The following is a 27,259-nucleotide window of genomic DNA, read 5'->3' as shown; positions in this document are numbered from 1 at the left end:
AGGCCAAGTTTTCAACATCTGGCTTGAGATGTTTGTGCTTATTAATTTTTTTATTTTAGTTTTTTAAAAAACATAGTATTGTGTATCATAACACGCATTTAAAACAACTCCCAGTGTCAGGTGTGATTATTCAGCACTTTTAAAGTCAGGCTGCACCTTGCAGGGACTCTGAATTCTCCCCAGCCTCCTCAGCTATGCAGACCTACACACAGCTGTTTTTCTCCCAGATCACCCTACAACATCCATTGTACATATTCCAGCCGCCCAGCACTGCAAGCAAAAATCTTGCACGTTCAGTCTTCTTCACAGAAGAAGCCAAACTGAACTCCAGGGATGAAATGCGACTGGATGCACAGCACTGCAATTAAAGATTAGCCCTTGGTAAGGAGAAAGAGCAGCTTACTCCGAAAGCAGGAACTTCCTCTCTCTTCATTTCGTTCACCCGCACCAAGTAATTGACAAAGTCTCGAGCAGCGTTGCTCTGCGCGTCTTTCTTGTTAGTGGAATTGCCCATGCCAACATAGTTAAAGCCTTCCACTCGAACCTGAAAATAAAAACACAGATCTGTGGCATGTACAAGTGAACAGATCTTGAAAAACAGTAGTATTGACTGAAACACCCCATTTCAGTTGCTAACAAGTACAGGAGAAATATTACTATTAAGTATCGTTACATATCACTACATATCTTTATGTGTGTTTCTGTAGGTTTTGAAGGTAAACTTTATACCTATTAAACACCCACAATCCATTCTCAGAGAGCATGGCTATTTCCCAAAAATCTCGTTGAAGAAAATGAATCAGCGTGGGATTACTGCCAGCACACAGCAGCAAGCTCTGCCCAGGGTCACTTTCCTCAACCTTCCTTAATCCCAAACCCTCAGCCAGCAAGGACAGGCGTGAGCTTGTGTGTCCTCTACCGTAGCTCTACGTTATTACAGCCAGTAATGCAATGTATTTCATAAACTCAGAGACAAACTTTACAGCAGCAACTGCCTGCCTGACAGGCTGCTGCAAAACTTGGATCACAGGAAGTTTATTCAAAATTCAGACTGACCAGACACTTCACACCTGCTTTGCCACAACAATCATCCCGCCTATTAAACAGCTATTGCCCTTCTTCTGCATTTATAATCAGCAACTCCATTTCATTTCAGCTTCACTTGGGTAGACTTCCAGCACTTCTGATTTCCACTCGTCACCCTGCTGACCATGTGAACAGCTTTTTACTATAGCTAGTTGTTCTTAAAAAAAAATAATAATAAAGAATAAAGTAAGCAGACTTGCATACAACATTCCAGCCAGTCCCAGCCAGATTTTTGTATGCCACTAATGCCAAACTGCATTTGTCCCCCAGAGCTGAATCACGCTGGTAGCCAATGCCCATTTTCTCATCAAACAATACACTCTGCCACTATTTTGCTTAGCAGGTTCCAAACAATGAGCTTCCACTTTCAGCAAATTATCCATCTACCAGGACAACGGCATCACCAACCAAAACAGTAACTGTACTGGACTCACAGCCATCATACCAGACTGATAATCAGTAAAAGGGAATGTTTGGTGACATCTATCCCTTCAGCTGTGAAGTTTCTACAGATGCTCCCAGAGCATCAACATACACAACAGTTTAGGAGTGTAACTGTACACACAACCACTTCAGCCAAGCAATGCTCAGTTACAACACCTTTAAAACCGGTTTAATACCACTGTGCTGCTCCGTTTTGTTATTGGTGGGGAAGACGAACAGAGGATGAAGAGTGTAATGAAAAATTCAAGGCAGTTTAGTGCAAATCTATGGCATTGCTTATGAAATAACCTACATATGGCCTGGCACTCCGTGTCAGCTCGTTCTGGGAGCCAACCCGGGTTCCAATCTCTGGGCTGGCACATCCACGGCGCAGGAACAGAGCGACGGCACATAGCAGCGTACACACCAGCAGCCAAGCCAACGGGAATTTTCTAATACATCTCCACGCAAGCCCAAGGGAGGACCAAAGCTCCTCACGACGGCGACACGCACCACCTTCCCTTCATGACAATTTTAACTGGGTAAAATCCACTCCCTTCCATCACCAGAGCACTCACCGTGCGGGGCCGCCTCAGGCTCTACAAACCCACCGCCTCCATTCCACACCGCGCACACGAAACCTGGGCGCTTTGGCTGATAAACGGCCACCTTCCCCCTCCATGGAATTATCCTCAGCTTCCAGCGCCCTCCCCTGAGGGCCAGGCAGGCCCCGGACCTCCCCCCGCCCAGACCCCAGCCCTTCCTCGGGGCCGCCGGCCTGGCAGCAGGGCCCGCACCTCGCAGAGAAAGGTCTGCCGGCTCCGGCCACCGCTGGCGCGGATCTCGTAGGCCGGCATCAGCTTCCTCCTCCCGCACCAGGCGTACAAGTAGTTCTTCACGTCCCCCATGGCTCCGGCCGAGGATACGGAGTGGGGCACCGGCGGGGATACGGCCCGCCCGCTCCTCCCGGCGCCGGCCTAGCGGCGGGCAGCACCGCCCTCCCGCCCCTCACGGCGGGGACTGCGCCTGCGCAGCGACGGCGGCCGGGGAGGGCCCAGGCCGCGGCCGGGGAGGGCCCAGGCCGCGGCCGGGGAGGGCCCAGGCCGCGGCCGGGGAGGGCCCAGGCCGCGGCCGGGGAGGGCAGTCCCGTCACCGGTGCCCGGAGCGCCATGCCGGGAACGGCCCCCACCCTCCCCCGGGCTCCAGCGGCACAAAGCGCGCCCAGATGTGACCCAGTCGAGATGGGAGCAAACCGGGGCTTGTCAGGAAAATTCACACACAGCCCCCAACCCGCCATTTACACCTGCCCCGCACGGAAACAGGGCGAGGTGCAATTAGCCTGGCAGCCCCTAGGAGTTATTTTTAAAAGGGCCCAGCAAGTGCTTGCGGTGTGCGAAGAGGACAAGGGACCTCCCGGGGTCATACAGAGCCGTCGGGGTGACCTGGGTCCCCGGCGAGCCGAGGTTTGAGAAAGGCCCCCCTCCACCCCTGCTTTCTGAACCCCTTCTGAGAGAGGAGTCCAGGCACAGCTGGGCCCAGCCCCAGTCGTGGTGAACAGTTTATGTCTAAGGGACTATAAAATGTGCAATCGACCCTTTGTATCACTTAGCTAAGATTTCAAAGCTTAGCATGCTATTAGTCACTTTCCAAGGATCAGCAAGGAACAGGGGTCGGTACTGGGACCAGTGCTGTTTAACATCTTTGTTGGAGATGTGTACAGTGGGATCGAGTGCATCCTCAGCAAGTTGGCCGATGACACCAAGCTGTGTGGCACGGTCAACACGCTGGAGGGAAGGGATCCCATCCAGAGGGACCTGGAGAGATGGGCCTGTGCAAACCTCATAAAGTTTAACCAAGCCGAATGCAAGGTCCTGCAGCTGGGATGTGGCAACCCCAGGCACAAATACAGGATGAGCAGAGAATGGCTGGAGAGCAGCCCTGAGGAGAAGGACTTGGGACTGCTCGTGGATGAGAAGCTCGACATGAGCCGACAGTGCGCGCTGGCAGCCCAGAAAGCCAACCCCATCCTGGGCTGCATCAAAAGAAGCGTGGCCAGCAGGGCGAGGGAGGTGATTCTACCCCTCTACTCTGCGCTCATGAGACTCCACCTGGAGTACTGTGTCCAGCTCTGGAGCCCCCAACATAAGAAGGACATGGACCTGTTGGAATGGGTCCAGTGGAGGGCCACGAAGATGATCAGAGGGATGGAGCACCTCTCCTACGAAGACAGGCTAAGAGAGCTGGGGTTGTTCAGCCTGAAGAGAAGGCTCCAGGGAAACCTTATGCAGCCTTCCAGTACCTAAAGGGGGCCTACAGGAGAGATGGGGAGAGACTCTTTGTCAGGAAGCGCAGTGACAGGACAAGGGGTAACAGTTTTAAATTGGAAGAGGGGAGATTCAGATTAGATATTAGGAAGAAATTCTTTCCTGTGAGGGTGGTGAGACACTGGAACAGGTTGCTCAGAGAAGCTGTGGATGCCCCATCCCTGGAGGTGTTCAAGGCCAGGCTGGATGGGGCTTTGAGCCCTTTGATGGGCTTTTGCTCTAGTGGGAGGTGTCCCTGCCCATGGCAGGGGGTTGGAACTTGATGATCTTTAAGGTCCCTTCCAACTCCAACCATTCTATGATTCTATGAGGAATCTTTGAATCTTGAGAAATAATCCCGAGAGGCATCCCCACTCAAGGGGAGATCCTGGCCTGGGCTGCCCACTATTTACGGGGGTAAGATGATTGACTTAAGAGTCATATTTGCATATTGACCACAGTACCAGTGTTGTGGTCAGGCAGGCGCATGGCTCGTTAGCCCTTGCCTAGTCTGTTGTTGCCTGTCTCCCTGAAACCACCATCACAACTCCGTGCACCCATTACAACCACCATAGGTGGTACTCAATTGGGCAAGGTTATAGGACAGAAAGGTCAGGTTGGGGGTAAGGGGGAGCCCACCATCACACTGAAAAACAGCTTTCCTAAATTTCTTAAAAATTCAAAGAGGAAGAAAAAGAAGCCTTTATTATCACCTATTTATTGCTCAGTGGTTACATAGCAAGAGGAAGTTAGTAGATTTTTTTTCATGCTCAGGTGTGATGAAAAGTTAGTGACACGCCTCAGTATGTATCCCTCTCTCTCTTTTCTGCTTCCAAACATCCCATGGGATCATTTTTGCATGTGGAAACACTGTCAGGAGGTGTGGGCTGAGCAGTACAGGGCACGAGACCTCACATTTCTCAGACACGTGTAACAGTCACACAAGAGCTCAAGCTGATGGAGAGGTGTAAGTCCAGGGTACAAAAGAGCACCTTCCAGTCTGACAGTGGGTGACCTTCTAACACATCAGGCAGTATTCTGCATTGCAACACAGAGATGTACAGCTCAACTCTGGCTTACTTTTGTCATATGGAAAAAGATGAAGAAATACCTGCTCATTAGAGAGCCAAAAGCTTTCTGTTGCAAAAGTTCGGGTTTTTTTTTTTAAATTTTGCATTAAACAAAGGTGTACAAATACAGAACTAGATTTTACATATATAGTCAGTGTCCCAATGGCTTTGTGACAAACAGTAAAATACCAGTCTGAGCAACCAGGCAGTGTCATGTCCGTGTTTAAAAACACACTGTAGTGCTGCAGATAGTTAAAAAGGGACAGGACAAAACATGATCTAGCTGGAGGGAGAGCAGAGACAGATCTTCCTCCTTTCTGGACAAAAGGAGTCAGGATCCTTCAACTAGGGAAAATTTTCTTTTTTAATTTTTTATTAAGAGATACCAGCTAGTCCTGGGATGTGCAGAGCTCCGGGGGAGCAGAGTAAAGTTACAAGAAAAGGTGGCTACATGTGCCACCAAGAAATCCAGCCCTAACAGGAAGGGGCTCAGATGCATCGCCAATTCCCTGAAAGAAATCACAGCCCATCATGTGGGGAGTGTGCCAAGTGACAATGAATCCCAGAAAAGTGTCTCCACTTCCAGAGTAACGTGGAAGTGAACATCAGTCGCCATCAGGCCACACAATGCTATTCAGCTTGGCTTTGGCCTTGGCGATGAATTCCTCAGAGGCGCCAACAAGTGGAAGCCGTGGAGGTCCCATGGGAATGCCAGAAACAAAAGTCATTATAGCTTTAGTCTGTGCAACACCAAAACCTGGGTGGACAAAAGCAAAATCAGGTCATTTACAGATAGTTTTGCTTAAAGCAGTCTCTATACAGGTGTCCCAAAAAGCAGCAGCGCAGATTTCTTGTGTAATTTGGCATAAACCAGGCTTTAAGCACTTCTTGGAAGTGAAAACAGTGTAACTAAGAAGAGATGATCATACTTGCAGACAGGAAAGATGTTACAGTAAAAGTTACAGCTACTTATTACATTTATTTATACATTATAGCATGATTGTTTCCCTCTCAAAGATACCAAGCAGACTATTTTCTTAGACATGCACTTTAGGAACTAAAGTTCGTAAAGTTCACGTCAGTTTTACAGACGACCAGGCCTGTATGTGTGTTCCTTTCTCCTTGCCAAAATGTACTGCCACGCAGCCCTGACAACAGAAGAGACAGCACGAGTCCTCCACCGGTAAACCAAGCAAAAATCAGGCCACTTCAAACTTGGTTTTGCTGGTAGGCTGAGCTATCCCAGCTAATTCATCATCACAGCAACCTGATGTTTGCAGCCTCACAGCTATTCCCTGACACAGATTCACATAAAGCCAAGCCCTGGAAGTAGTAACATCCTGCTGACGTGACAATGATATTGAGATCCAGCTTAAACAACTGTGGGAAACTTCAGGAGGCCCCTCTGTCTGTAACTCAAGTGTCCTGATGTACCTCTGGAAATTCAGTCTTTGCCTCTTTATCTATAAGGCTAAATAATGATGCATTTCCTCTGACTTTTAACCCAAGAAATACAACCAAGCACTAAAGCTCTGCTAGATTCATTGGGGCTCACATATGTATAGCAAAACCACAGTGAACAGTTCATTAAATGAAAACCATGAAATGTCTGATTTAGTCTCCCTACACTACTCTAACTTGGTTGGTTTTTATTGCTTTTTATATTAAAACTGTTATACAACCAAGCACTAAAGCTCTGCTAGATTCATTGGGGCTCACATATGTATAGCAAAACCACAGTGAACAGTTCTCTTCACTAAGTGAAAACCATGAAATGTCCGATTTAGTCTCCCTACACTACTCTGACTTGGTTGGTTTTAATTGCTTTTTATATTAAAACTGGTTTTTTTTCTAAAAATCATTCCATTTTAAAATGCTTTGGCATTGTACAGCCTTAAACAGAGTTACTCTTAAGATATAGCAAAGCAGGAGAGATGAGTATCAAAGCTGTTTTCCTAGTGGAGCACCATCATTTTGGGAAAATTATTTCTAAAAATCATTCCATTTTAAAATGCTTTGGCATTGTACAGCCTTAAACAGAGTTGCTCTTAAATTATAGCAAGACAGGAGAGATGAGCATCAAAGCTGTTTTCCTAGTGGAGCACCATCATTTTGGGAAAATTATTCTCTAGAAAAGAAGCCAGAAATAGACTTTTGGTGACAGAACAAGGAAAATTATTCTCTAGAAAAGAAGCCAGAAATAGACTTATGGTGACAGAACAAGAAAAAAAAAAACAACCCACAGAAAAGAGTCAGGATAAGAAAAAGGGAAAATCATGGTCACAGCTTTAAAGCTGTGAGGTTTCACAGAAGAAGGAAGGAAGTGAGAGTGGAATCCCTTGGGGGATGCTTGATCAGTTCCCTTTGTTGAGCTCCTAGCTGCTCCTAACTCGGAAAACAGCGGACACATCATTTTTTCACTGAAATCTTTCAGGAAGGAAGTTCTGAGGGCACAGCAACATGTGAGTTTCTGGAGCACCAAGTCTGCATTTTTAGATACAACGAGGCAAGAAGGCAGTGCAGGACTTACCCAGTTTGATGACAAAGCTGAGAAATTCCCCAGTGAGAAACTAGAAAAGACAAGACAGTAGTTTTAGTAACTCCTTCAAATTTTAAGATGTAAAAGCATCTAGAGCTATTGTGTTATTGACATCGTATACAATTGCTACACAGCTTTGAGAAAAGCCCTTGGCCACCTGGCTGGTCTATGGGAAATACTAACTGAATTACATTGGAATAGGGGAAGGAGGGAAGGATATAAGAAAACTGTTACTCCCTCTCAGTCTGTCACTCATGTTCAAGCTGTCCCTCACTGCAAGCAGTCTGCCAACACTGCTAAGTCTCAGATCAGGCTCTAAAGGTTTAAAAATCTGAATATCCACCGCCTAGTGGATACTCCCTTTTTTAGAAGGAGTCACATGGAAAAGAAGAGGGGTAATGGGTACAAGTTATTCCAGGGGAGATTGGAGTTCCCTTTTTTAGAAGGAGTCACATGGAAAAGAAGAGGGGTAATGGGTATAAGTTACTCCAGGGCAGATTGGAGTAACAAGAGGAAAATTTTTGACAATGAGAACAATCAGCCATTGGAATAATCTCCCCAGGGAAGCAGTGGATTCCCCAGCATTGGAGGAAAATTTTTCACAATGAGAACAATCAGCCATTGGAATAATCTCCCCAGGGAAGCAGATTCCCCAACATTGAAACACTTTCAAAATTTGGCTGGACACGGTGCTGGGCCATCTTGTCTAGACTGTGTTTTTGCCAAGAAAGGTTGGACCACATGATCCCTGAGATCTCTTCCAACTTGGGTGTTCTGTGATAGTGAACCGACTTCCCAGAACAGATCATCATTTAGACCTTCATCCTGCAGTCACTTCTATTTTAAGGATACCTCAAATGTCCCATAAAAACATTGGTTACAGATTGTATACTAATTGCTCAGAACTCACAAATCTTCAAGGTGCCCAAAACCAAGAAGGGTCCAAGGCAGAGTGATTTGGGACAGTTGTCTGTCCTACATCATGTAAGGTATTCCCAGAACACTCCTAGTCAAGGGGCTTGCCATTGTGGGCTTGTTCAAGAAAAAAGGCCAGGCCATTGCTCACTCTCACTTCACCTCTAACCAGATGAGGTTAAAGAGTTGAAGGATAAGCAAGATAAGTCTTGGTTTAAAGTTAGTAAGAAGTTGTCAAAAAAGTGAGGAGAGATAAATAACAAGCAGGGGGTTTGGAGCTGAAAGAAGTTTCCTTTAATAAAGCTACTTTAGGGTATGGATGACAAAACCACACAGAAAACACCTCCCGTAAAGCTAGAGGAGAAAGCAAGCTGCTCCTAGAGGACACAGTGAAGATACTGTACCTGATACTTCCGTGCTAGTGCAAGGTCTGACTTTGCAAAGGCTTGCAACATCAGATTGGTTTTTCGGCCCAAATAGTTGTAAGTACTGCCAAAAAAAACCAAACCAAAAATAGAATCAGTAAATGCAAAGGAGAAGCTTAGAACCACCGAAACAAAAGAAGTAGTCACAGGCTTTTGCTGTTGACATTATAAGAATGCCATTATTATGATAAGAGATTCGTGTAGTCTTTGTGTGGTTTATACTGTCAAGCATCTGAAGTATGCCAAGCCCTATGGAAGAGCTTAGAGAGCAGATTTCTCTTCCCAGATTTTTCCAAATGGAACTGCTTTTCAAAATCAAAAATCGAAAGATACAATGAGGCAATACGGAAAGTCAATCACTTAATTTTCCAGTTGCATGTTCATTTAATGGATCATCTACACAAGAATACAGGTATCACAGTAATTAATCTAAGCAGCCTGGTTTGAGGAGCAGAAGACAAATGAGAAATTGAACTCAGCAAATCCCTTTTCCTCACAGACTTCTCATGTGAACTAATGATTTTAACTTCTCTGGGTTTTGGTTCCTTACCCACATAATGAAGATAAAAGCAATTCGCTACTTCAACAAGTTGCTATGAGGATAAAGAAATATGTTGAAACCTTTGGGTCAGTTTTCAGACTGCAGCAATAATCACCCAAACAAACAATCTGAGATCCCAGGTTATATCCCAAGTCCCATTGCTAGCACTTGGAGCCAGCTTATCCATCTGATTGCTACTGTACAGCCCTACCCTGCAAAATCCTCCATTGTGGTGACAGAAGATAGTTAAGAGAAATACTGTGTTGATAGTGGAAGATCCATCAATACCTTGTGTGTGTGTCAAAGGGAAGGAGTCCAAGCCATACTGACCTTCCAACTGCTCCATTTGCCCCTATTGCCAGTGCGCTCAACAGTTGCTAGTTTGGGGTGGGGGGAGAAAAAAACAAAACACATTTTTAATTCGTGTAACAAAAGAAAGAAAAAAAAAAGGGGTGGTGGGAGGGAGCAGCAAAAATACCTGGCACTGAATTTCTAGGGTGTCTTTTTTCCCCAAGGCTGAAGCAAGAGAAAGCCATAGAAGAAATACCTTTTAAGAGGAGCCTCTTACCTCATCCACCCCATAAAGAAACGCAAACTGTTCTCTCTCGTTCTTGTTTATACACTGTGCAAGGTCCAAGAGGTCCGTGTCGCTGAACTTCACACCCTGGAAGGTGGGGATCCACTCTTTTATTCCATCCAGCAACTCTTCAACACGAACTGTGCAGAACAGCAATCTCATATGAAGAAACACCCCCCCTTTCTGAAAGATTTCCCTGTCTTGTCCCCAAGAGGGACACTTACTGTTTTACAAGATGTTCACTTTTGGCCTAAGCCTACAACCAGTAAGACAATTTCAGTGTGATTATTTCCCAGAGTTATACAAAGATGTCTTTCCATCCTCTTTGAAGCATTCCTTTTACCAGATCAGAAGGGAAAGACCCTGGGTAAGTGAAAATTTAGGAATGAACTAGTAATAACGTATTTAAGAATAAATTCATGCATCCAGGAACACCACCTGCTGTCTAGAGCAAATAACCAAAGATCTGTATTCTATTCCTCATTCCTCTGCTAAATAATGTAACTTGAGAAGCACTTTGGTTTCACACAGCATTTACTAGCAAATGTGGTGAACGTACACAAAGAGAGTTAGTGGTCACTATCTTGCAAAAAAATCAGGATTCAACTATGATTAGCAAAGGCGTCACTATCTTGCAAAAAAATCAGGATTCAAAACTACGATTAGCAAAGGAAATTACCTATCCCAGTCCACACTAATTGCAAAGCCATGATCAGCATCACCTCCTCTGTCCCAGTTGTTCACTACTCCTAAGCTGTGACATTTTTTCCAATGAAGAGGAATTCAACTTATTTTCCAGTCTTGGATTCACCTCCCAATTTCAGAAAGGATCCTTTCCATTACAGCTTGTGTGTGAGAGGAGCAGAGGCCATACACTGCTGGCAGACTCATCACACCAGCCTCTGGGATTACCCAGGTTGGTATGAGCCTATGGGCTCAGGGAGAGCTGACTAAGCAGTACTTACTCTTCACGCCCGTCAGAGGAGGAATGTGATAGTAATAAAATGGCACCGCAGGGGCTTCAGACGCAACCTTCTGTAAGAAAGCAATCAGCTCATCTGGAAGAAAACAAGCAAGTGCCTCCATAAGAAAAGGAGACAATCTATGGTGAAAGACAGCTCAGATTCACAGCAGGCAGGGTCTCTGGAGAGGCCATCTATAGCTTGCATACCATACACAGCCAATCATATAATAACCTGCACACGTAATAAAAATTAATTGTAACAAAACTCAGAGGAAGATCTTGGGGAAGGCACTCACACTCATTCTCTTTCAGATATAGCTCACGCATGCTCTCTCACACGCAAACTACAAGACCTGCCTGCCAAAGTGGTCTCAGCAGCATCACTTGTGTGCAACACAGAGGACAAGGGACAAAGTTCACATTCACCTCCCTGCTCAATGGTGATGATGATTTTCAGACAACTTTTTTGTACCTTTTAGGAATCAAAGAGTTACTATGGCTGACATTCTTCCTGAGAACCTTGTTCACTGCATCCTTCAGAAATCCTAGGCAGTCTTCACATGGGTGTATCAGGAAGAGCAGCATGCTGAAACCTCATTGCTACCATCAGCAAAGGTCTTCTGCTCATCTTTGTGCTATTCTTCTGAGCTTACCAGTTTGATTGCCACTGATTATGTCCTTGGCTGTCAATACCAGCCATTCTGGCAATCCACTCTGGTCTATTCTGGTGCTTTCATATGAACATTTCCATTCATAATTAATTCAAACAACTTTTAGCATTTTTGTTACAAACCTCCACTTTGTGTGGTTCTTTTATGTTACATTTATGATATTAAAAGCAAAAAACTCAATTTGTAAGTTCTTAGGTGCACAGAACCAAACCCAATCACCTCAGCAACAAGAGGTGGAACACAATGTGTGCTGATACACACCTGTGTATTAGCAGTTTATCAACTTGGTCAGTGTCCAGCAGGCAACAACATGGAACCAGCTGCTTCCTAGTGAGGCCCAGATCAAGCATAAAATCCAAAACATCTGTTCAGAAGACAGACTAGCTAACTACTCTTTCCATAAGCAACTCTTCTTTTTACAAGAGGGTAACAAAATACATCCCAAAAGACATCCTTCCCACTTCTTACGGGGAGAATTTTGGTATCTCCCATCTCTAAAAAATGTTTCTTCTAGGTTTTGCTTTTGCATGGCACCAGACACAATAGGTGAGCAAACATCATCACCAGAATATTTTCCAAAGAAAGAAGATGGCATTAATCCCTTATCTATGATAAAGGTTTGGAGGGCAATATAAAAGGCCTCAGCAGATCTGGCAATCACTTCTTCTCACCTTTGTTTGTGGGTTTGAAGAAGAAGGGGGCTATTACAGCAATACCACTAGCACCTATGGCTGCTGCGTGTCTTGCCTATAAAAGAGAGAATGGACAGTACCTGAAGGTACATTTGCTTTGCGTTTATTACACACATAGTGAAAAGGAATTATATCATATACACACCAGCTCCTGGGACTCTGGCAGACTTAGCGCTCCCACATGAATGATCACATGATCCAATCTGCACAAAAACAAATCCAGAAGTTTTGGGGAGGTTTCAGTGATGATCAAAAATACCGATCTGCCAAAATGACTCACTTCAGACCAGGGAGCCGCCGAACCAGAACTTCACTGAAGCTAGATTAAGCCTATGGTTAACCTGTGTTGACCTGACAAGCAGACACACAGGGATGCCTATATCGTAACACAAGATCTGGAATCCCCTGTTCCCTCTCAGCTACTCACTTGTCTTTTCCTTGGCACACCCATTCTTCCGCCAACTGCTTCCTCTCCTGGGTGTTAAGGGACAGTCCTTCTCCTGTTGTGCCATTCACTGTTTCAACACAACACAACACACTTGCTGAGGCCTGGCCTACACGCACTGGTTTTACTGAAGACAAGAAGTGACCCTTTTGATATTAAACAGAAACGTTTTTCCCTCAACTCATTTTAAGATAGCGATGGTCCACAGCAGCATCTGCGTGGGAATTGCAGTGTTATCATCACTAAATGCTTGTGTTGCAAACCTGGGTGTTTCAGGATCAGCAGCTCTGGGAGGAAGGAGGCAGAATCAACTGCTGAAACTGGGAAACTGCCCCCCAGCAGACACTACCTCCTTCTCCCAGCAGCGTGTCAGGCTATAAAGGGACACCCAGCTAGCCAGGCAGGGTGACTGCCTACCCTCTACCCCAAGGAAAGAGCACAACCTGAAATTCAGTGTCTCTGTCATGAGTGGAACCATGTGTCCTACTTAGGCTAAAGCACCCCTGGAAAACAATGACATGTCAGTATATTCAGTCACAAATGATTAAACAGATTAAACAGATTAAACTGGGACAGCTGAAGTCACTGCCACGCTCTGCTTTTTTGTCTTGGCACTCCTTCCACATAAGTTTTGAACCAAAATCTTATCACTGACTTCAGCTTACTTAACTACGCCCGGCTGTGAAGCCAAGTGGTTTAGCAGATGCTGTATTCTCTACCCAGCCATCCCTGCTGCCCCTGCACCAGTCCCTGAGACAGAGGCAGAAGAGAGAAATGGGAGCCATGACCAACTTGGTATCACCCAGTGCACCACGGGTCTCCTCAAGAAGCCCATTTGGCTTTGATGAGCCCACAGAAATGGGGTGTAGGCAAAAGCAGATGCCCTAAGTATCACCTACACTCTCTCCACCAGTGAACATAAATGTCTAGAATCATCCCACATCCACAGTTCCTCCACTATAGTCTAGAATCATCCCACATCCACAGTTCCTCTTATCAAGATACTCTTATCAAGATATCATAGGGTTGCCAGCCAGGTAAAAGGGTTTTAGCACAGTTTCCATCAAAAAAAAAAAACCCACTTACCAAAAACACTCTTCACATTCTGCTGTTTAGCACAGTTTCCATCAAAAAAAAAAAAAAAAAACACTTACCAAAAACACTCTTCACGTTCTGCGCGCTTACCAGATAATCCACATATTGACGAATCACTGAAAGGTTAATTTGTCTGAAATGAAAGGAACAGCAGCAACCTTAGGAGCCTCAGCAACAATAAGTCTCTGCTCACAGATACCAAACTTTAGAGAAACCAAAAAAAAAAGAGACAGGTATTTTTGAAACTTTGCATTTCTATGCACACAAAGTACCCCAAAGTATGATATGTGCTTAATGTGTTTAACATTTCAGGTAACAGTTCAGTTCTGAATTCTTTCTTCCAGCTTCTCTTCCTCCTGACAAGTAATTGATTCTTCCAGTCTTTTATCTCAATTGGTAATTACTGCAGGCTCATCACAGCAAAGGACCTTTTTTGGGAGATATGAGAGAACAAGAGGCACTCAAACCTTTTTGACTGTTGAGAGAAACAGGAGTCCTCTTGAGAGCACAAAGATATTTGCGCAAGTGCTGGCAAATAGTTAAACTATACTTATAACTGCTGGACACAGACCCTGAAATGGCATCTGCTGGATGTGACTTTGACCTCTCTCTCCCTCATTAAAGGATGAGGAAAGCAACAGACTTCCCTGACAAACAGGGGAATTGAATTCTAGGTTTATCTTCTCTGCAGGACAAACTTATTTCGTTTATCAGTGTATAATATTTCACCATGGTTTTAATTTGTCAAACATACAGATGAACCTTATGTTCTGGAAGTAATTCTGGGACCTTGCCTAGGTTCGTACATCACCCAAAACTTCACAGCTGCTTTCCCAGAACATATCTTACAAGGGCCAGGCGTGCCAGGCAGTGGGCTCAGCTCACTCTGTAAATACCATGTTGCAAGTCATTTGGGTAGAAATAAAAAATTAATTTGGAAATAAGTTTCCTTTAAAGCAAGAAATAAAGCAGCGACTGCAATGCAAATGAGCTCCCTGACTGAGACAGTGGCATGCTTTACAGCACTTCAAAAGTAAGGGATCACTGTCAGGGGACTGTACTAGCAAACCTCCATCGTCTTCCTCAAAAATACATACAAATCCTGACATGGTCCCCTTCAGAGAAGCTCAGGCTCCTTTGCTGACTCCAAACAACCCTGTCTTGCAACATCAGAATGTGGTAGGGAGGACATCTGCTTACTATCACTGCTTTGAGGAAGCCCCAATTTCAACTTTGAATGTTATTTTCAGAACTGTGCAGTCCTTGCAATATTTTCTTCTGGTTTAGGTTAATTCCATGTACGCAGACATACACGTGAATGCATGCATGAGTTAGCTCGGGTGAAGAAAAGTCTAAAAGGACATCAGATTTTGAGAATTATTTTCTAGCTCTCAAGAGCTCTTTTTAACTAGGACTGTAACAAATGGGAAAATACTGTAATACTCTTATGTATATAACCTCCACTATGATTTAATCTGCACCTACAAAAGTGACAGAAAAAGAGATGGGAGACTGATCCAAACTTTCCAAACCCAGATCTGCAGCACTTGCTGGGCAACAGGAGGATGCAGAGGCGAAGGGAACCCACTCTAGTGCCAGTGAGACCAACCTTAGCAGTTTCCCCATCCCATCAGAGAGCTGATTTAAAAACAAAGCCAAAACTGATCCAAGTAAGAAAGAAGGAAGACAGGGTTTTACGGTAACGGTAACAGTACAACTGACAACATGCCATGTTGTGATACAGGGTCATACTCACCCATCAGGAGTCATTGGAGTGAGTGTAGCTGCTACAAGGCCCTGTAACTTCTTTCCGGGCGTCATTGAGCTGTTTGGAAAAGACAGAATTAAAAGCAATTCCCTTCTTTCATAGAATCATAGAATGGTTAGAGTCGCAAGAGATAAATATCATCTTAAATATCATCTAGTTCTAACCCCCCTGCCCTGGGCAGGGACACCTCCCACCAGACCAGGTTGCTCAAAGCCCCATCCAACCTGGCCTTCAGCACGCCCAGGGATGGAGCATATTTATTTAAGCGGAGTTTCAACTAATTTCAGTTAACAGCAAAACCAGACAAAGTTCAGGAGAAGTGGACTTTGCGAGGGTGTTATTTCTGGTTAGAGAGAACTGTCTTTTTGTTGTTGTCGTCGAAAGAGTGACTTCTTGCAGCCAGCACCATCCCAGAACAGGGCTGGGACCACCCGGGGCAAGTCACATTTCAGAGACATCTTCTATTTTACCCTTCCTTTCCCATCTCGGCTGGCACATACCTGCTGACGCCGGGGCAGCCTGGAAAGGCACAGAGTTTTGCAGAGAACCTTCCTCAAAACCCTTTTTCCTCGAGAAAGCCGACCTCACGCTGACCCCATCCCCGGAAGACCGCAGCCCCCCTGCCCGGCCCCGGCCCAGCCGAGGGGAAGGCCGGCCCGTCCGGCCGGGCGGGCGGCTCCGCTCCCCCGATCCCTCCCCTGGCTCCTCCCGCCGGCCCACAGCTCCTCACAGGAGGCGGCTCTTCTTCATCTCCCCTCCTCTGCCTCCTCCCCGCCTTCCTCCGGTTGCCCCATCCCAACAGCCGCAGTCTCCCTGTCACCCCCCCCCTTTTACAACGCGCGCTTCCAAGCTAAGGCTTCTTTGGATGGTCAGTCGCTATTTGCCAACTTTTAAAAGTAAAAAAAAAACAAAACCACCAAATAAACTTTAAAATAATGAAAAAAAAAAAAAAAGAATAACAGGGTGGAGAGATAAAAGAGCTGGAAGTGAGGAGACCCCAGGCTCTAGAGAACAAGTCGTCTGAGGAGAGGCTGAGGGAACTGGGCATGGTTAGTATGGAGAAGAAGAGGCTGAGGGGAGACCTCATTGCCTTCTACAACCACCTGAAAGGAGGTTCTAGAGAGGTGGGGGTTGGCCTCTTCTCCCAAGGGAATAATGACAGGAGCAGAGGAAACGGTCTAAAATTGCGGCAGGGGAGGATTAGATTAGATATCAAGAAGAATTACTGCACTGAGAGGGTGGTCAAGCACTGGAACAGCCTGCCCAGGGAGGTGGTGGAGTCACCATCCCTGGAGGTATTTAAGGAACATGTAAACATGACACTTCAGGGCATGCTATAGTGCCCGAGATTCTTGGTTTTTGTGTCTGTGGGTGGGTGTTTTGCTGGGTTTTTTTTGTGGTTAGACTCAGAGGTCCCTTCCAACCATCAATAAACTGCTATTCTGTGATTCTTTGCTGGAGGAATGGTACCTACCCTAGCCAAGACCAAGGGCAGCGCTGGGGAGCATCAGGGCAGGAGATCTGGGAGCATTTGGTTAACAGCTCTACGAATTTCAGCAGGGAATTTCTGCCCAGGCACAAGCCGCTGTAGAAAGAAGGAGATACCTTCTTGTTGATGGCTTAAAAAATGAGGGAAGCCTGGGTGCAAACTAGAAGTGTGTTTGCCTGAAGCTCCCCTTAAGATTGTCCACCCATGCGCTCCGGAGCTGCACGAGAGAGAGAAGTTCATGCTCCTGCTGCAATTATCAGCATCAAAATGCCCTCCTGGAGCTCTCCGCTAGAGAGACACCACATCCACTGCACGGTGCAACAGAAATCAAAGCGCACTTCAGTGCCATGGAGCAAGATGGATTTGGGAAGGCTCGTCGTGGTAAGTGAGGAAGCAAACCCTCGCTGCCTTGTCGTAAAGGGAACAAGCACCAGAGGGCATGTCAAGAGCTTGCGAAGGCCTGGGAACTGTGACAAAGATCATCTCTGATTAAAAGGTTATTTTTTTCCCCAAACAAATTAGTCACACTTCATCTTTTCTCTGTTCCCAGAAAAAAACAAAGGTGCAACTGGAGATGAAACCCCAAACTACAGTTCAGTAATTTAAGGGTGAGCATCAGAATATTATCATTATAGAAAAACAAAATCCCATATGCCCCCAAAATTCAGCATCTTTTCAACTCATCATACACCTCTGCATTTATTTTAGGTGACAAATGCGCACATTTCACCCTCAGGGTCCCAAATCTGTACTCAGCATGAAATCTAAATGTTGTGGCATTGAAGAAATAAGCCAGGTATTGACCCCCGTGCCTCAGCCCCCTTTGGCACCTCTGCATTTATTTTAGGTGACAAATGCGCACATTTCACCCTCAGGGTCCCAAATCTGTACTCAGCATGAAATCTAAATGTTGTGGCATTGAAGAAATAAGCCAGGTATTGACCCCCGTGCCTCAGCCCCCTTTGAAAAGGAGAGGTCGTATTTAGCTCTTCTGATCTTTGCCATGGCTATCTACCTGCCAGCTCTGCAGATAACTGTCTCTGATGGATGCCAACTGTGGTGGGGACCTCCTGTTACTCAGCGCCTCTAACTCATCGTTCTTTTACAAATCATCACAATTTGGGTAATAGAAACCCAAACCAGTAACGTGTAAACGTGGAATGTACGAATAGAAAAAACCATGACATAAACCAAAAGCCACAAGATGCGTAGAAATGAGAAGGGGAAGACCCACTTCATTTTGGCCCCACTAGGTACACCACCAAGACCTGGGTGCAGCTCATGTTGTGGGGGCTGCAGGACACCATGAGGACTTCAACCACGGAAGACTTCGGCTGCATGTTTCTTCATCTCCTGCCCATTTCTTGCTCCACTGCAGCTGGTCAGGAATCCAAATCGTCTCCCAGTAGATATGACCAGCAGACCCCCAGCACCTCTTAAGACAAGGCAGTGCCCTGCACAGATTTGTGGCTGATACTTAACAGGGTCAGAAGAAAAGAAGCTATGAAAGGCCATATAGAGTCCATATGGACTGACCTCCAAAAAGATGTCAATAGGTCTTTCTTGAATATGCCCCAATGCCTGCAGCTCGCTGCCCTCCTGTGGGTTTGGTTTGCTTCCTGGGGAAAATCATGTGGGTTTTCTATACCCATCCATGAAGCAGGTGCAATAAAACATTCTGCCCTCAGTGTGCCCTTCCATTAGAGCACGTTAATGCCTGCAGCTCGCTGCCCTCCTGTGGGCTTGGTTTGCTTCCTGGGGAAAATCATGTGGGTTTTCTATACCCATCCATGAAGCAGGTGCAATAAAACATTCAGCGTGCAATTCCATTAGAGCACATATTGAGAGCATCCAGTGCCTGCAGTAGAGAGAACAATCCCCCGTTGTTGTGTACTCTGGGAGCACATTTTTCATGTATTCACATAATAATCCCAGGAGTTTGGGTTTGTGGTATTCCTCCTCCATTCCAAACTATTCTCACTGTGGGCTGTTCAGATGCAAAGGTCTTTCTCTGGGGTTTGGCTTTATTAACAGGTTCTCACAAAGCACATGTATTTTTCTTTTCTTTGAGGCTCATCTTGTTCTTCCAGAAACCCTCTCTTCTCTATGCTCTTCCATTCCTATGGGTAATTTCTCTTTTTGCAGGCTGAACAGTCCCAGCTCGCTCAGCCTCTCCTTGTAATACAGATTCTTCAATCCCATGATCATCTTCGAGGCCCTTCACTGGACTCACTCTAGGAAGTCCATGTCTTCCCTTTACTGGGTAGCCCAACACTCCAGATGCATCTTACCAGGATGACCTCCCTCGATCTGCTGGGAACTCTCTTCCTAATGCAGGATACTGCAGTGGCACACTACTGGTTTGCATTCCACTCGTCCACCAGGACCACCACGTCCTCTTCAACCAAGCTGCTTTCCAGCTGGGTGGCTCCCAGCCTGTACTGGTGAATGAGTTTATTCCTCCCCAGCTGCAGGACATTGCACTTCCCTTTGTTGAACTTCATGCAGTTCCTGTTGGCCCATTTCTCCAGCATCACAAGGTCCCTCTGGATGGAAGCACACTGATGGTCCATCAGCCCCTCCTTCCAGCTTCATGTGACTGCAAATCTGCTGAATGAGGGTGCTCTCTCTGCTCCATCATTCAGGTCATTAATGAAGAGGCTAAGCAGTAGCGGCGCCAAAAGAACAGAGTATTTCAGGAAGTTCAGAGACAATCCAGTGACTTCTAGAACCATTCAGAGAACGTTCAGAAGATTTTCTGAGTATTTTAAGAGAGTTTTAGAGCTACTTCATGCTGTTGACAGCATATGAGAGAGGTGTTACAGAAGCTTGAACTGGTTTAGAGCTGCTTAGAACAGTTTGTAGAAGTTAGAGATTGGTCTAGATGGGTTTTAGAGCTGCTTAGAGGAATTTTTGGAGCTGTGTAGAGGAGTTTATAGAGTTGTAGAGATTTAGAGGCATTTTACATGTATTTAGAGACACATTAGTGCTGCTTATAGCAATATAGAGGAGGCTTTAGATCAGTTTAGAGGTGCTTAGAATTGTTTATAGGGGTTTTAGAGGAGTTAGCTCCATTTAGAACAGCACAGAGCTGCTTAGTGCTGTTCAGAGCACTTTAGAGGACTTCAGAGATGTTTTAGCAATGTTTCTCTGAACAGAAGTTTCAGAACTGCAGAAAGAATTTCTAGAGCAGTTGCAAGGAGACTTAGAGGGGCTTGAGATCTATTTTGAAGCATTTTACTGCTGCTTAAAGAAGTGTGGAGAAATTTTACATATTAATGTTGTCTAGAGGATTTTCGGAGAGGTAAGAGTGGAGGTTTTAGAGGAATTTATGGCTTCTTGCCATGTTTACAGTTCATTAGAACAGTTTTAGAGCTGTTTAGATGTGTTGTAGAGCAGTGTAGTGCATTTTAGAGGTATTCTGGAGCTGTTTAAAGAAGTCCAGACTGATTTAGCATCACTCTGGAGTGTTTCAGAATCAGATGATTTGAAAAAGTGTAATTTAGAGGGTGTAATAACAGCTCCTTAAGAGCTCATCCAAGATGTTTTCTAGCTGTCTAGTGGTATTTGAGGAGTTTAGGGCACCTCACAGCATATTCAATGAGTTTTAGAATTGCTTAGAGCAGTTTAAGAGGCCCAAAGAAAATTCAGGGATCTTCAGATCAATATAGAGGAGTTCTACATAAGATCAGATGAATCTGAAAGCTGCTTAGAGGAGGTTTAGAAAGATGTTAGTGCAGTTTAGAGGACCCTAGCACTCTTTAAAGGGTATATATTACATAGAATCATAGAATCATTCAGGTTGGAAACGACCCTTGGGATCATCGAGTCCAACCATCAACCCTACTCTACAGTAAAGTTCTCCTCTACAGCATAACCCCCAACACCACATCTCTTAAACATTCAGGGATGGTGACTCAACTACCTCCCTGGGCAGCCTCTTCCAGTGTCTGACCAGACAGCTCCTCAGAACTGCTCAGTGTGCTTTTGAGTAGTTTTGGAGGAATTTGGAGTTATTTTTCAGACCTTTAGAGCTCTTTACAGGAAATTTAAAGGCATTTTAAAGGTGGTAATAAATAGAGATGTTTAGAGCCATTTAGTGGCAGTTTAGAGCTGATTAAAAGAGCTTTAGAGTGGTTTAGAGACCACTTAAGAGTTGTGTAAATTACATCTGGAGGCAATTGCCTCATTGCAGCAATACAGAGGTGCTTACAGCTCCTGAAAGCCGATTAAAGGTCATTTAGAGCAATTTAGAAGAGGGATATAGTGGTTTAGAGCCTCCTACAGGGGGTTAAAATCTTACAGTCCTTCAGAGACGTTTTGAGAGCTTTTAGAGTTGCCCCAGCCCATCACCCCCCAGTTCAGTGCTGGTTTAGGGTTGGGACTGTCTTCCCACATCCCTCAAAGCCATGATTGCTGTTTCTGACTCCCTTCGCTGCCTCTGTCCCTCTCCCCCAGCCCTTGGGTGAGGGTTTTGTGTTTCAAGGAAGTCTTTGCTTAGCTTTGGAAGGAATGCAATTAAGATGATGATGGTAAAGATCTAAGAATCTCTGTTATTTACGCTGGTAAGTGTAATTATAAGTGTAATTACCAGAAGGAAAAAGAACTGTGCTTTAGCCAAAACCAACAGGCAAGTTATTCCACAGAGGTTTGAAGGACACCATAGGTGCAGTTCAGCAGTACTACAAAATACAGTGTATAATTACTAACTCTCTTCATTCCAGGGCAAGTTATTCCACAGAGGTTTGAAGGACAGCATAGGTGCAGTTCGACAGTACTACATAATATAGTGTATAATTACTAACTCTCTTCATTCCTCACACACCATCAGCAAATGAATACCTGCACGTCCCCTTACACTAACCTCCCTAGTGCTAGCACACCACATGCAATCAGCAGTGCAAATGATGTATATGAGAGTTCAGAGACTAAAGGATGAGAGAAAGAAGAAATAAATTTACTGTCACCATTTAAAATACTTCCTCTCCTTTATACTCACTTCAAGTGCATGTTTAATGCCAAATACATCCTTCCAATGGAAAAAAAACCCCACCAAACAAACAAGAAAACAACCAAAACCCCAAAACATTTAGGAAGGCTTACATGGGAATTTATATTCAGGAGAATCTGAATACACGAACTCGCATTCAGGTTCTAAAATCTGCATTGTAAATTTTTGGCAAGGCAGAAGAAGAATTTAGGCTGTCTGCAGCTGCAGTGTGCTGTGCAGTGACCGGAAAAGCATCTTCCCACTTACCAGTGAAATAAGCAGTAAAGTGTCAGTGCTGCCAAAGCTCAAAGGATAATAAAGGCACCACTGAAAACAACAACAATTTGCTATTTTTCCTTCTTTGGGATAAAAATACAGTTTTATAGATTTAAGCAATGTTTCCATAAGGAAAAGAAATGAAAATTAATGTCAAAAGCTTATCTAAATAACTCCATAAGGAAATTTCAAATAGGAAAGTTAAAAACACCTTTTTGTTGACGTATGCCAACATAGTGGATTCACATATCTATTAAGAAATCCATTATTTAAATAACTGATTTGCTGAGGTAGGTTAACAACTAAAGCCAAAGGCCCTCCAAGTTTCCTCCAGACTATTTGGTGTTGCTGTGTTAACATTTCCAATATTTTCTATGCTGATTACAATTTACCATCCCTGTCCTTTACTTCTACTTTCCCCAAACCACACTCCTCTCTACCTATATACAGTTTTGACATCTGGATTTTCCCATCTCTCAGGCTACTATGAGTGCAGTTCTGTTGGGGCATAATTAAACTATAGTTTTGCTTCTGTTTCTCTCTGCAATAAATAAATAAATGTATCCAGATACAGTTTTCTTTCAAACTGAGACCCAAGTCTATTTTCAGAACAAATATGAAATACCCAAGCCAAAAAGATGAAAATTAAAAAAGACAACACCTGTGAAAGTGATGAAATTCTGTTAAATACCATCTTGGCTGGCTGGAGTTCAGAAGTACATCAGCTGAGAAGCTCAGGTGATGTCATTATATGTAGAGCATCTACCTCATTTTCTCTGCTCTAAATCTACAAGTGCAAGAATCAAAAGAAATACTGACCTCTCCGATTTTAAATTTGAATTTTAAACTGTTAAGTTGGATATCAATTCTGCCTTGGAAGCTTGTCAGCTTAACTCTGTAGAATTGAGCATAACCTGGAGGATTTTTAACCAAGTTAGGATCCCCTAACTTGGGATTTTCTTAACTGTCCTAACAGACATTCAGACTGTTGCAGGTGCTGCATAAAAGAGGTTTAACATGCCAACATGTTAATTTTTGAGATGTTAAAAAGCTTAAATGTTTAATCTTCCCATTAACACTTCACTAATAGATACTAGAGGATATTCAAACACAAGGCTTTAGAAAAAGAACTGTCATGGTGCACTGGATCCATTAGTGAGCTAAAGTGACCAACTGGCAACCAAGAGAGTTTGAGGGACTTTTGAATTAAAGCAGAGCTCACCTCTGAATGCAAACAACAGTGCCATCTGGTGCAGAATGCAGCATTGGCTCATCTTGAGAAAGGTTCTTGAAGAATCCGTCTCTGGAGGCCTTATTTGCATAATCTAAGTAACAAAGATGCCCACTGAAAACCCACATCAACTACCAAAATCCCCACTGTTAGATGGGAGAAGTTCTGATGCAATCCTTTCTCGTGCAACTAAGATCAGGAAGAAGCTTAGGAGACAAAGCATCAGCCAGGAGAATGGATCGATGTGTGCTGAGGTGGTTAGTTGGACTGAGAGGCCAGAAAGAGAATGCCTTCCCACAGCCACGCATCACTATTGCGTGTGTGCCAACAAATACACTCACAATTAGACTGCAAGGGTTTTGTAATGGATTCCTCCTCCTGCTTCACATTACCACAGTGGTTCTCAACTCATACTGCTGAAGAGCTATCACAATAGAGACACGCCTAGCAAGACGCTCGTAATTTTTCAGTTCTGTCTTCATGTCTTTTTGGAGACAGTGGAAAATATTATTATTGTTTTAGGAGACCATTTTATTTAACGTTTTTTGTAAGATACTAGTCCTTATGCTCTGGGCCTGTAGTGGTTGCTACTTCTTTCTCTGCATTGCTTGAGAGCGTTATTTATGGCACGGATCGTTGGTGACTTCAAATACTGGACATTCGTATTTGTAAGAAACAATTACTAAATGCCTGTTCTCCATAAAACTGCTTTTTTTGAGCCCTCTCTCTGAGTAATGTTCTCAGATGATTTAACGCCTGGCTCCTTCCCCTTCAGATCTGTCTTTGCAAAGACAGGGTATTCTCTCTCACCTTAGGCTATAGCTTAAGTCATTGTTAAATACCATCTTTTTTTTGAGCCCTCTCTCTGAGTAATGTTCTCAGATGATTAACGCCTGGCTCCTTCCCCTTCAGATCTGTCTTTGCAAAGACAGGGTATTCTCTCTCACCTTAGGCTATAGCTTAAGTCATTGTTTAATACCATCTAACATCATTGTGTCAAGGCTTTCTTCTAGCAAACATTGTTACCTATGTTACATTGATCCTGCTTCCCTAAATGAGATGTTCTTGTCTTGAGACCTTATTGCTCTCTACAACTCCCTGAAAGGAGGGTGTAGAGAGATGGGGGTCGGTCTCTTCTCTCAAGTCACAGGCGACAGGACAAGAGGAAATGGCCTCAAGTTGCGCCAGGGGAGGTTCAGGCTGGATATTAGGAAAATTTTTTTCACTGAAAGGGTTATCAGGCATTGGAATGGGCTGCCCAGGGAGGTGGTTGAGGCACCATCCCTGGAGGTGTTCAAAAGACGGGTTGATGTAGTGCTGGGAGGTATGGTTTAGTGATGATGCTCCTTGTTTGTTGTGTGGATGTCTATTTTTTGTCAGTTAGGTTGACGGTTGGACAAGATGATCTTTAAGGTCCCTTCCAACCTAGAAGATTCTGTGATTGTGTCAAGGCTTTCTTCTAGCAAACACTGTTACCTATGTTACATTAATCCTGCTTCCCTAAATGAGATGTTCTTGTCTTGAAGATAAAAATTCACCTTGTTTTGTGTTCTTGTTTCTGAGAAGAATCTGTCAAATAACAGAATGCGGATAAATTTGGAGGGAAAGATGAATTCATTTCCTCTCTTTCCAGCACTCAGAGAGGACTGCAAGTTTCCTGAGGATTTAGATAAGTATTAATGCTGGCTAGAGAAGTTGACTGAGACAATTGCTTGTGGGGTTCAGCTGATAGCTAGATCCCTAAACAGATTCATATTAAAAAATAACCCTTATTTTGGAAAGAAGCCAAGTGAATAATGCAGTATATGAAGCTGAGAAAGCTTCCACTCTCTCTCTGGGCTCTAAGAACAGAAGACAGGAAGGTTTTTCATGGCAACCTAAGGAAGGATTAATTTAGGATTAATTCTCCAAACCTAGAATGATTCCAAAATGTGACCTTCAGCAGAGGGATTTTGGAAAATGCCAAGTCAAGAGTGCTCTGGTGTGGTGCTGGACATAGGAAGCTTTTTATTTGGTCAAGAGCAGTCAGTTCCATGCAATCTCTGACAAAGTGAGCAAGGAGTCACTCATTTAGCAAGATCTTAGGTAATGCTGTCATCAAGTCAGCTGTTGAAGGTAGCAGGAAAATGCAATAGTTTCATGTGTAATTTGTAACAAATTAGCTGGAATCAGGCAAAAAGCAGGTGGACAAAATCTGCATTTCCAGAAAGCAAATGATTTTTGATTGAAGGCCAATCCAATGGTAACAAATTAGTGTGCTGACATAAAATGCATAGCTTAGAGCATAAGGCCTAAATAACATCATTAGAGCTATGGCAGAGATTTAATTTCCATCATCTGCAAAGGGTAATATGGAATATCCTTGGAACAGTACTATAATACATTGAACTGCTGCTTTAGAAAGCTGTACACTTATGCCTCTTTATTTTCCTTGCTGGAAGTGAGAATGAGATATAAAATAGAATTTGCTAGAAGCCTTTCTATTTCTTTAGAAACAAGAAGAGGCTTCTTTTGGGAGATGAATTTGCAGAAAATCTTCTAACAACATAAAAAGATATTTTTGCTGCCCTGGTCTATTACTTACAGTAACTATAAACATCACATGCACAACTTCTGTGTTGTGAAGTAAGGCCTTCTCCATCATCTGATAAGTGTGTGTTTGCAAAAGCAAACACCATTTTTACGTGAAGAGTCTCAGTTCTTTAAATCAAAATCATTATCAAACACAAGGCTAACTGATGCTCTGACAAGCTTAGGCAGAAATGCAGAACTGGCTGGAGCATTTGGGTTGAAATCCCTTGTTAGAGCTTATGAGTGGCCATACCTGGAGACACATACATCCCTCTCTTCCTCACACACAATTTTTGCTACAGACTTGTCGGTTACAAGAACTTGACTCAAAGTTAATCATTAACCATATTGTAACAAAACATAGTTTCCTGGGCTTCTCCAATCCTGGCACAATTAGGTCAATGGAAAAAGATTCATCTTTTTTGTGCAAGCAGTCTGTGCTTGCCTTTAGGGATGAAGGCACCTTACAACACACTTGTATGGATGTGACAGCAGCTGTTGTAATGTTGCCTCAGAGCAGACGTAAGCATTTTTGCTTTATAGCATGTTGCTTAAGGTCTTGTCTGGGCTTGTTAGAGGTAAGTGTAGATATAGTCTACAGAGAGGAAAATGGAAGTCCCAAGTGATCATATCACAGTCTTGTCCTTATACTTCTCCAATAGAAGTTGCTAGCCTGAAAAAACATTACTTAAGTACAAGTTCATTATGGTGTTCTGCCCAGAAGTACCCACTGAAAATAGTAAAATTAAGCTACAAACCACATGCTTTTATATGCTTGTGCCCTCATCTCTACTCCTTCAGTTTAAGGCAACAGTACAGAAAAGCATTGCTTTGTCAGCTATTCTAGAAAATACCAGCCAAGTCCCAGACACATAGATATGCCATTAAACAGAGGTGTCATAGGCTACCTTTGAGACTTAATCACTACCTATTTAATTAGTACATTTAGGGCTCCTCTGTGGGCAGCAACTCTTTGCATACAAGAAGTTGGTGTTTATATAAGTAGTATGAGCTTTTGTTAATGCCATTTTTGCTTTTCCCTGTGCAGCAGAGGCAGCCAGGCAAACTAGCAGTGTTCCTACGCTGTTGAACTTCCCTGTCATACGTTCTGCAAACTACTGGGACCTCAAGGTGCTAAATCAGTTCTTTCATGTTATTTTCCTGTGTAAAAGGCAAGGGGTACAGAGT

General features: G+C 44.1%; 2 protein-coding genes across 4 annotated transcripts in view; both read right to left on the bottom strand.

Annotated features, from left to right (window-relative positions):
- DHX9 (DEAH (Asp-Glu-Ala-His) box helicase 9) overlaps positions 1-2,512 on the bottom strand; it is a 30,659-nt gene extending 28,147 nt beyond the window's left edge. Inside the window, exons 1-2 of the mRNA XM_014948275.1 lie at positions 2,307-2,512; positions 404-544 (exon numbers count right to left, since the gene is read on the bottom strand). Coding sequence (XP_014803761.1) covers positions 404-544; positions 2,307-2,417 — 252 coding nt within the window. The 5' untranslated portion in view covers positions 2,418-2,512. The remainder of the gene's footprint in view (positions 1-403; positions 545-2,306) is intronic.
- On the bottom strand, positions 422-23,610 carry NPL (N-acetylneuraminate pyruvate lyase (dihydrodipicolinate synthase)). 3 transcript variants are annotated; one of them, XM_014948301.1, is made up of 12 exons: positions 23,492-23,610; positions 15,503-15,571; positions 13,806-13,879; positions 12,634-12,721; positions 12,352-12,409; positions 12,186-12,261; positions 10,845-10,937; positions 9,871-10,019; positions 9,633-9,679; positions 8,741-8,825; positions 7,413-7,452; positions 422-544 (listed from the first exon to the last, which is right to left on the bottom strand). In XM_014948301.1, exons 1-12 carry the CDS (start codon positions 23,533-23,535, stop codon positions 525-527), a joined length of 843 nt encoding a protein of 280 aa, XP_014803787.1. In that variant the 5' UTR covers positions 23,536-23,610; the 3' UTR covers positions 422-524. The 3 variants fall into 3 exon arrangements, with proteins under 3 accessions (XP_014803787.1, XP_014803779.1, XP_014803796.1); XM_014948293.1 differs by lacking the exon at positions 422-544 and adding an exon at positions 4,514-5,639 and having other exon boundaries at positions 23,492-23,550; XM_014948310.1 differs by lacking the exons at positions 422-544; positions 23,492-23,610 and adding exons at positions 4,514-5,639; positions 16,015-16,197.
- Positions 23,611-27,259: the final 3,649 nt, after the last annotated feature.

The sequence above is a fragment of the Calidris pugnax genome, unplaced genomic scaffold (assembly GCF_001431845.1).
Source record: "Calidris pugnax isolate Ruff unplaced genomic scaffold, ASM143184v1 scaffold30, whole genome shotgun sequence".
Classification (NCBI taxonomy): domain Eukaryota; kingdom Metazoa; phylum Chordata; class Aves; order Charadriiformes; family Scolopacidae; genus Calidris; species Calidris pugnax.
This window is presented reverse-complemented; position numbering and strand designations above follow the sequence as displayed.

Excerpts from the sequence above, each read along its gene's own strand:
- NPL (XM_014948293.1), bottom strand. The coding sequence starts at position 23,535 with ATGCTGCATTCTGCACCAGATGGCACTGTTGTTTGCATTCAGAG. Across the intron at positions 12,410-12,633 it reads GTGTGCCAAGGAAAAGACAA|ATTGGATCATGTGATCATTC; the intron begins GTGAGTAGCTGA and ends GTTTTTGTGCAG. Across the intron at positions 10,938-12,185 it reads CTTCAAACCCACAAACAAAG|ATGAGCTGATTGCTTTCTTA; the intron begins GTGAGAAGAAGT and ends GTTTTCTTCCAG.